Source organism: Geotrypetes seraphini, chromosome 11 (assembly GCF_902459505.1).
Source record: "Geotrypetes seraphini chromosome 11, aGeoSer1.1, whole genome shotgun sequence".
Lineage (NCBI taxonomy): Eukaryota > Metazoa > Chordata > Amphibia > Gymnophiona > Dermophiidae > Geotrypetes > Geotrypetes seraphini.
The window spans coordinates 65,670,369-65,680,881 of NC_047094.1; the positions used below are offsets into that span (position 1 = coordinate 65,670,369).

Here is a 10,513-nt window from a genome sequence, read left to right on the forward strand (position 1 = left end):
AGTAGGCAGGGACGCGATTACAACACAAAATTTCATATCTGGCTGGGCTGGCCAACTGAAGAAGCGACTGCTGGGGACCAGTCGAAAATGCCTTTCTGACTCTGGAAGCCCTGCTCGCTGCCCTCTCCTGCCTGCTTGCCCTGAATCGCCGCATCGCCACCCCGGTTTTCTCCTGCCCTTCTTCCCCGAATCTCTCCTGCCCTTCCCCGAAACTCCTGCCTGCCTGCTCGCCACCCCGGTTTTCTCCTGCCCTTCCCCGAATCTCTCCTGTTTGCTCGCTGCATCGCCACCCCACTTTTCTCCTGCCCTTCTTCCCCAAATTTTTCCTGCCCTTCCCCAAAACTCCTGCCTGCCTGCTCGCCGCATCGTCACCCTGGTTTTTTCCTGCCCTTCTTCCCTAAATATCTTCTGCCCTTCCTTAAACTCCTTCTTACCTGCTCGGCGCCCCGGTTTTCTCCTGCCCTTCTTCCCCAAATTTCTCCTGCCCTTCCCCGAAACTCCTGCCTGCCTGCTTGCTGCCCCGGTTTTCTCCTGCCCTTCCCTGAATCTCTCCTGCTCTTCCCTGCCCTGCGAGCCTGTGGTTTTAACCCGCAGGTTTAAAGCGGGTTAAAACCACGGGCTCGCAGGGCTAAAAACTAATAATAAAAGTTTAAAAAAAAAAAGATTGCGATTCCATGGGGATCATAGAAAAGCGATCCGTTCCTCCGATCGCCCCATCTGCATATTTTAGTTTGCTGAATTCATCGGGCCCGATCAGGCAGGTTGGTGAATCTGGCCCCAAGTACACAATATCTAGCACTCCTCTCATATCCAACTGTTTGGTAACCCAGTCAAAGAAATTAATCAGATTAGTCTGACAAGACCTGTCTCTTGTAAAACCATGCTGCCCCAGTTTCTGCAGGCCATTCAATTCTAGAAATCTCACTGTCATCTGCTTAAGAAGCATTTCCATTAGTTTACACACTACTGAGGTCAGACTAACCGGCCTGTAATTCCCAGCCTCCTTCTTACTTCTGCTCTTGTGCAGAGAGACCACATCCACCCTTCTTCAGTCCTTTGGGACCACACCAGACTTTAAGGAAGCATGCATATATCAGTTAGCTCTTTATTTGGCATTGTTGCTCAGAAGCAACAAGTGTTTTCTATGGCTCTTATGGGAGATCTGCATCTCCAAATGCCTGTTACTTGGCACTGTTGCTCTTGTTCAACATCAAGTTATGTAAAGCAGCCGTTTCACCATTTGCCAATTAAAGGGTTAAGGGAGGACAGATTTAGAACATAAGAGCTGCCATACTGGGAGACCAAAGGTCCATCAAGCCCAGTATCCTGTTTCTAACAGTGGCCAAACCAAATCACAAGTATCTGGCATGATCCCAAGGAGAAAAACAGATTTTATTCTGCTTATCCTGGGAATAAGCAGTGAATTTCCCAAAGCCATCTAATAATGGGTTATGGATGTCTCTTTTAGAAAATTTACCCAAACCTTTTTTAAACCCTGCTAAGCTAACTGCTTTCACTACATTCTCCAGCAACGAATTCCAGAGTTTAATTACACACTGAGTGTTCTAAATCTACTGCTTAGTAGGTTCATCACATATCCCCTAGTCAGTTTTTATTGCTCATCAGCACTGAATACCATTTCTGGCACCAGTTCCTCAGGACTGGCAAAATACACATGTAGCTGGCATTTTTGCATTAGGTCATCTAAGCTGAGAGGGTAAGAAGGTGCCTGTGTCTTTATTAAAAAATATTAGGGGCAAACCAGCTGAAGTGAAAGCTAGATTGAAGTATTGAAGTCTGCAGATATTTACATCAGTTTGCATGTGGTGTAAATGCTTGTAAATTGTGACTTCACCCTGCTATACCCAAACTCCATCCAAGAACATGTCTACACATGCATTACATAAAGTATGCACTACTGGGGATAATTTTATAAAAGCAGTTTTCTGGGTGAAGAAAAATGTATTAAATTACCCCTTATGTCCATATTCAAAAAAAGGATCCAAACCAGACGTTAGTTAACCTGACATCAATTGCACAAGAAAACCTGGAAAGGAGAGATGGTTACCCACTTGCAAGGGAGAGGAGCAGTTAGCAAGTGGCAGCAGGTTCTGTCAGGTACCCCCTTAATGGAGGGTGGAGGAAAGTTTCAAAATGTTGATTTGAGAAACTTATCTTCTACTGCTCTCGTTACTACTTGTAGTCAGAAGTGTAGCCAGGTTTTTATGGCAGGCGGAGCAGACCTTTTGTAAAACAGGCTCCAGTACAAGGCTGCAGGTCCAATCTACATGGGCTTTGTCCAAGTAAAAAGGGAAAAAAACAACCCCATGTGGGAAATGTAATATCGAAAAAAGGAGTGAATTGACACAATCAACCAACTATGGGAATAAGCAATTTATTAAAAATACTAGTCTTTAAGCCCGTTACATTAACAGATGCTAGAATAGATGTGTCTGTCTGTCTTTCTTTCTTTCTTTCTCTCTCTCTCTCCTTGGCCGTTTTCTGTCTGTCTGTCTGTCTTTCTGTCTCTCTCTCTTTCCTCGGCTGTCCACCACCACCCCTTGCCTGCTCCCCCTGTCCAGCAGTAGCGCTTTCTTTCTGTCTCTCTCTCTCCGTGGCTGCTGTCTGTCTTTCTTTCTTTCTGTCTCTCTCTCTCTCTCTCCTTGGCCCCTGTATCTGTTTGTCTTTCTTTCTTTCTGTCTCTCTCCTTGGCTGCTGTCTGTCTTTCTTTCTGTCTCTCTCTCTCCTTGGCCGCTATCTGTCTGTCTGTCTTTCTTTCTCTCTCTCTCTCTCTCTCTCTCTGCTTGGCTGCTTTCTGTCTGTCTGTATTTTTGTCTCACTCCTTGGCCGCTGTCTGTCATTCTATCTTTCTTTCTGTCTCTCTCCCTCCCTCTGTCTATCTTTCTTTCTACCTCTCTCCCTCCCGGTGTCTGTCTGTCTTTCTTTCTGTCTGCCTCTCTCCATGGCCCCCTTTGTCTGTCTGTCTTTATTTATGTCTGTCTCTCTCCCTGGCCCCGTCTGTCTGTCTGTCTCCCACCCCTCCCCCTCCACTTTCCTGTGCCGCAGCAGCAGCAGCATTTTCCTGCTCCTTCACTTCCCTGTATTTACATCATGTAATTCTTACCAGCATGGGAGGACTCATTCATTCGACTAAACACCTCTTCTGACAGCTGGATGCCTTGCAGCACCCACACCCTGTCTGCCTCGTCCAGGCCAAAGGACACTCTCCTGCCGTTGCTCTCACCATCACCTATCACTGCCGCCACACTGCAGGAGACAAACCGCCGTGTTAAGCGCCACACGCACTGCAAATTGAACATGGCCACAGAGGCATAAATCACGGAGGCAGGGATCATGCCATTGTAAGTGCGCATGCACGCTTAGGGTTTTATTATAGAGGATATATGTAGCAAAGCCTAAAAAAGTCTTTGACTCCTGGGGTCCAGGTTGATTATGTCCCTTCTCCACTCCTTTTTCCAATCTACATGGACACTATTTTATTTAAAATCTATTTGAGGGACTTGCTGCTCTCCTTGCACCCTCCCTAGCTATATTGCTTGTAGTTACACAGCTGCTGCTGCTGTTGTGGGGGTCTCGAGATATATTACTGACTTGTTTTCTTCTACTGCGGTAGATGCTCCCTGGAGCACACATTGTAAGGAGTTGGAACCCATCTGGGAGGAGCTTGGAGAGAAATACAAGGATCATGAGAACATCATCATTGCCAAAATTGATGCAACAGCCAATGAAATTGATGGACTACGTGTTCGTGGTTTTCCAAATCTGAAATATTTCCCTGCAGGACCAGAGAGAAAGGTATTGGAGTGCAGGAATATGAGAGCAGCAACTGAAGCTGTGGGTTCTCAGGCGTTTTCCTGGGCAATGCTAAAACAATTTTCAGGACTATGTGACAGGAAGACTGGGAGAACACTAAATAGAAGTGGTTTTGACTGAGAGGCAAGCCCTAATGTAGTGCAAAGTCTAAGGATTTCCACAGAGGAAAGATACTGGGCTAGATGGACCATTGGTCTGACCTGGCTATTCTTATGTTCTTAACTTCTTATCTACCTCTGTTAAAACCAGTATTACAATTTCACTACATCTTTCAGCTAGTTATGAAAATACCAATTACAATAAGGACTAGTGGATATTATTACATCAATCAATTTTTTTTAAAAAACCTCCCCATGAAAATACTAAGCCAAACAAATAGATTTTAACCATGCTCTCATTTTTACAAACTTCAAATAATAATTATGTCATTATAAAAGGTTCCTTGAGAGAACCTTTCTTTTCAGGTGGCCAAACTGAACTTATGGCTGGCTAAAACTATGTTAGAAGCTTCTTCTTATATCAATTTTAGAAAACAGTTAAAAACTCACTTATTTAACAGGCTGGGTTTTTAATGTGTCTTATCCTTTTAACTTTTGTACTCTTCTTATATTGTATGTATTTCTTTTATATCGAATGCACTTAATTTGTCAAATCTTAAATGAATTGCATTGTTTGTACTATGCTTAACTGTTGTGAACCGCCTAGAACTTACGGGTATGGCAGTATATAAAAATAAATTATTATTATTACTTATTAACCACTTTCCTAGGTCTGTGGGAAACAGTTGATAAATCTATTAAATAAATATTAAACTGTTGGCATTTGACATTCAGAGCATAAAGTAATTAATTCAAAAGTGAGAGACATCCATGTAATATGTGTTTTGCACTTGTCAGTATGACTTCAGGACTTCAGTCCTATTTGTACTGTGGCCCTGTTACAGCTGCTCTGACATAATTTAGCTAAACCTCTCTTCCTGTTTTGTTATTAACCCTTTATTTCTATATGAAGCAGAAAAGCATCATCTCTGTAGTCTCTTTCTGTCATTAAGCCACGCTACAGATCAGAGCATAGTAAAACACAGCCGTGGAATTCACTGTCTGTCAGCTCTTAACTGTGGAGAAAACAAAACTCATTTGGAAATGGTCAGCGTTAAAGTCCCGCTAAAGAATTGGCTAGAACACCTAAATCCTAAAGTGGCAAGTCTGACAAAACAATCACTCAATGGGAGGAAACAACATTTAAAATGGTGGACATCAGTATGAGCCCTTCGTGGATAACGAGAACCTCTGGCTCAGGCAAAATCTCAGAGGTAACCAGCACCAGACATAAGTCTAAATGAGAGTTGCCTCATACATCATATAGTCTATAATGAAATTAGTCACCTGTGAAAAAAATCCCTTCTTCCTTAGTGTTAAGTCTGGTATTTTCATTGGGAGTGTGATTTTTTCACAGGTGACTAATTTCATTATGGACTATATGATGTATGAGGCAACTCTCATTTAGACTTATGTCTGGTGCTGGTCACCTCTGAGATTTTGCCTGAGCCAGAGGTTCTCGTTATCCACGAAGGGCTCATACTGATGTCCACCATTTTAAATGTTGTTTCCTCCCATTGAGTGATTGTTTTGTCAGACTTACCACTCTAGGATTTAGGTGTTCTAGCCAATTCTTTAGCAGTGCTTTTCCTAGGATAGTATTGGCTATCTTTCAAAGGGTTTTTTCATTTTGCAGCGTTAAAGTCAACATATAGTATAATTATGCAATTATGGCATTGGTTAGAACATGATCAATATTAAGGGTATTGCTGACTTTTAAAATTTTCTAGAGGACCGTTCCATCAATAGCTATTAGTCAGTAGGGATGTACATTCAGTTACTGCTTGTTAAAAAAAATTTGGGAGGGGGTGTCAATATTTAGTTGGTGGTAGTGCGTGTTTTGCTGACCACTGTCAGCAGCTATTGGACTTCTGGGCTTGATGGACCTTTCATCTTAAGTTCTTATGTACTCCTGGATACTCAATGCTGGGCCATGTCTGGGCTTCAGTACTGACTATCCAGTTGATGTGGCACTGGTTAAGTCAATATTCAGAACTTAAGTGGACATAGATTGCTACATAAAGATAGGACTGTTTCATGCAGTTACTCTGACTGCTTAAGTGCTGAATATCAGCAGCCAAGTGTCAATTCTGCCCTGGAATACCCCCCAAATAGCTGACTTTCACTTAGATGCCAACTACTAATTTTCAACAGTCATAAGTGGTTATGTGCCACTCAAAATGAACAGATAGCTCCAAAGTGGTTAAACTGGTCAGCAGCATTTCTAGCCAATTAAACTGATTTGAATATCAACCAGTTAATGCATACTTAATTGAGTTAAAAAAAATGGGAAGGAAGAGGAGAATATAGGTCCAGTGCAAAACAATCTATCAAACAGCGGGGATGATATAAAACAATGTTGGTGGTGTCCAGAAAATTCTTTAGTCAAAGCCATTTTTGATGACTCAACACTTGTTTCAGCATAAACTACCTGCCTCAGGAGTCTATAAATTGGACATTGTTGCTTTTCTTATGTCCTATGTCCAATTTTTAGACTCCAGAAGCAGACAGTTTATGCTGAAGAAAGTGTTGAGTCTTCAAGACTGTTTTCAAATAAGGAAGTTTCTGGACACCACCAGCATTATTGTCTTCCATCATCCCTACTGTTCATTGTATACTGAATTGATTTAACGTGTTAAACTATGTGTTTTACATGTTAAATCAATTAGCACGTGTTAACTAATTGTTAAATATGTGAGATGAACTGAATTGTCCAAAAATCAGGAAAAAAAAAAGCCTGATTAAACTAAGATTTGAAACTTTTTACCCTGTTCATATCCTTATTAGCCAGACATAGATATCTTCAACTCTTACTTGTGGAAAGTGGCAATATGGAAAGGATTCTTCTATTTGGGTTTGGCAGTTAATTCCAACTGCACCAGATTATTACTGTCAGAGAACAAACAATGAGCTTGATGGATAGATGTCTGACACAGCATGACATTTCTTTTTGTTCTGATGATTTTCTTATTTCACGCTGTAGATGATCGACTATACCCGAAACAGAACTCTGGAACTCTTTTCCAAGTTTCTCGACAGCGGAGGCGTGTTACCAGAAGAAATCCAGGTCAGTTAGTAAAATGAGATTCTCATTCTCAAAGGAGCTTCTGATGAACATGGAAGACAGAATATAGCAGCAGTTAAAGTCCACTGAGTTTCTCTAGTGAATTCACTTTTCTACCTATTGCCATACCTGGTCTCCAGCTTTCAACGTCTTTCCCAGCACTGACCATCCTCATTATTTGACCCATGCTTTCGGTTTTTTGTGCTCATGTATTTGTAAAGAAAAGGTGTTGTAAATTCAATGCAATTTCCATTTGTAGGCCTATACTTTATTCATTTTTATGCTCACCATCCTCATTGATTGATAGCATTTGTTATCTTAATCAAAATATTGTTCAATGGCCATTTAGTTAAACAAGGAAGCAGCAACATTACCACAAGAAATGGGTACAGCCCCTTTAAGTCCTGTTGATACCATGCTCCTCCTCTTCTGCTACTGATCTGTGCTCCAGGAATTTTCCTACCCTGTGCAGGAACTTAAGAATAGGTTTACTGGGTCAGACCAATGGCTCATCCAGACCAGCATCCCGTTTTCATGTGGCCAATCCAGGTCAAAAGTACCCAGCAAAAATCCGAATAGTAGCAACATTCCATACTATTGATGCAGAGCAAGCAGTGGCTTCCCGTTTGTCTGTCTCGATAAGAGACTATGGACTTTTCCTTCAGGAACTTGTCCAAACCTTTTTTAAAACCAGTTAACCACTCTTACCACATCCTCTGGCTATGCGTTCCAGAGCTTAACTATTCTCTGAGTGGAAAAATATTTCCTCCTATTGGTTTTAAAAAGTATTTCTCTGAACTTCATCGAGAGTCCTCTAGTCTTTGTAATTTTTGATTGAGTAAAAATTGATCCGCTTGTACCCATTTTATACCAGTCAGGATGTTTTAACCTCTAGTCTTTCCTCATATGAGAAGAGTTCCATCCCCTTCATCTTCATTTTTAAACAACATTCATGCTTGGTTTACAGTCCTAATCTTTGCCACCAATCAAACCATTAGCTTCTTTTTAACCATTTTTCTCATCTTATCGTAGACGCCTTTCAAAAATTAAATGCCGTTACAGTAGATTTTTTTTGCGCCGTCACACCAGATATCAGCTCAAATTTGATCAAGTTCTGATCACTGTTTCCAAGCAGACCCAAGACAGTTAACTCCTATACTATGCCCTGCATTCCACTAAGGACCAGATCTAAAATGGTGGTGGAAAGTGGTAGTAATGGAACCCTGGAAGGATACTGGAATGAAAAGATGGAGATCTGGGTGCAAGGGGTGGGGGCTAGTGGGAATGGACCCAGTGGAGAATACTTAACGTGGCCATTTATTTTTTTTTGTCAAAACAGGACAGGACCCTCCCGGTAAATATAGTGCAAAATATAGACAGCAGATATAAATTTCTCAAAACTGATACATTTTGATCACTAAATTGAAAATAAAATAATTTTTCCTACCTTTGTTGTCTGGTGATTTCATGAGTCTCTGGTTTCACTTCCTTCTGACTATGCATCCTTTCTTTCTTTCATTTATTTCTTTCTTTCTGTCTTTCTTTCTCTCTCCCTGCCCCCCTTTCTTTGTGTCTGTCTTTCTTTCTCTCTCCCTGCCCCCATTTCTTTCTTCCTATCTCCCTGCCCCCCCAAGCCACCACTACCGCTTCTGATTTCTCCAAGCCGATGCAGCAACAGGTGCGTGCAGCCATGACTATACAAGCCTTCCCCCCGATGTCAATTCTGACATCGGAGAGGAAGTTCTAGGCCAGCAAGGCAGCCATTGGCTGGCCCAGAAATTTCTTTCCAACATCAGGATTGATGTCGGGGAGGCTTGTGTAGTCGCGGTTGCATGCACCTGACCTGTGCTGATCTGAGCTGCATCGAAGAAATCCCAGGCTCCGCGATCACCTGTCCCATTGTCCCCACACACAGCATCGGGACGCTTTCTCTGAAAATGGAACATTTCGGCATCCCAAAGCTGTGCATGGGGACAACAGGACAGGTGATCTAAAAATAGGACGGTCCCGTTCAAAACAGGACGAATGGTCACATTCAGAATACTAGAATGAAAGGTTAGAGACTTGGATTACAGGATGAAGATGGAATGTGCACAACTGTTGTAGCACTTTCTGTCTCGAGATTTCAAATAATGGTAATAATGTACAAATAAAATGATGGTAGAATCTGCTCCCTCAGCCTCCAGTGCAAGATACTGTATATCAAATTTTTCAACAGGTTCGGTAGCTGCTTCAGAGTCAAGCATAATTCAGCGACCAATCTATTTGTAGGGTTGCCATATGGCTCCAGAAAAAGGAGGACGGATTGAGACATTGTGGAAGTCTCAATCTGTCCTCTTTCCTTCCATTGCTTCCAATGGAAGTAAAACCTGGATGTCTCAATACGTCCATCCTCCTTTCTCTGGAGCCATATGGTAATCCTACCTATTTGTAACTGGGCAATGTGAAGGCCGTCACATAAGAAATACCTTTTAAATGCTATTAACAAAAGGAAAATGTTAACAAACTGTTCAGAAAGAGTTCTGGACTTTGGGCATGCCTCCTTTCCAATGGTCCAATCTGCTAGTGAACTGTGAGCAGTCGGGAGAAGTCTCTGGTCCGTGAATCCATCTGGAGCCATCTTGTTCTTACTCTGTTTTCACTTCCTTATTTCTCAGAATGCTGAAGCAGAGACGGGGGAAGAAGAAGTCACAGAGAGCCAGGAAACAAGGAAAGATGAACTTTGAATTATCCCCAGTTGTGACAAGATCCTGCGCACTGCAATGCCAGTCCACAAACACAGTCACAACACTGAAAAATAAAGCATAATACGTAGGTCGTTGAAGGTTCTTCCTCCGGGGAAACAAAAAAAACTGTACAGCCCTCAGAAAGGAAAGGGATGTATCAGTAAAGACAAGCATTAGCTCCTTTTTCTATAGGCCTAGCACAAGTACTACACACCTCTTCTACCTTAAAACTGCATGGAATGTAAATAAAGTGCTGGTTATAACAGAATTCTGTCACCGTCATCCTGCAAATGATAGAGGCACAGTCAGACACAAGAACATGAGTGGAGCTATTGATTACAAAGGCCAACAACAACAAAAAAAATGCCGTGGTGCCTTGGGTTTTTCGACCTATTCCTGGGATTATTTGGGGCACTGATTCAAAAAATTGCATTAGATAGACCGCTTCAGCTTCAGGTTGAATTTATTAATTTTCTTACTGCTATTTAAAAGATCTCTTCTGCAGAATTGGGATGACATAACAAGCTTTCTTTTTTGAATGGGAAATTTATGTATATACTCAAATAATAAGTCAATCTGAATATGTTGAGACCCTCATTTTTCCCCCAAAAGGGAGGAAAAATGGTTGACTCGAATATGTCAGGCGGTTTAATATTCAAGTGCCCTGCCCTGCCAGGATCTACACCCAGCATCCCCTCCTTCCCCTGTCAGGCTCTGCACCCAGCCCCCTTCCCTCCAACCCCTGTCAGGCTCTGCACCCAGCCCCCTTCCCTCCAACCCCTGTCAGGCTC

At 42.1% G+C, this 10,513-nt stretch overlaps 1 protein-coding gene across 1 annotated transcript in view; it reads left to right on the plus strand.

Moving 5' to 3' along the window:
• The window catches only part of PDIA2 (protein disulfide isomerase family A member 2), a 54,449-nt gene extending 44,206 nt beyond the window's left edge, over positions 1-10,243 (plus strand). The window contains exons 9-11 of the mRNA XM_033962584.1: positions 3,635-3,816; positions 6,916-6,999; positions 9,654-10,243. Coding sequence (XP_033818475.1) covers positions 3,635-3,816; positions 6,916-6,999; positions 9,654-9,722 — 335 coding nt within the window. The 3' untranslated portion in view covers positions 9,723-10,243. The remainder of the gene's footprint in view (positions 1-3,634; positions 3,817-6,915; positions 7,000-9,653) is intronic.
• Positions 10,244-10,513: the final 270 nt, after the last annotated feature.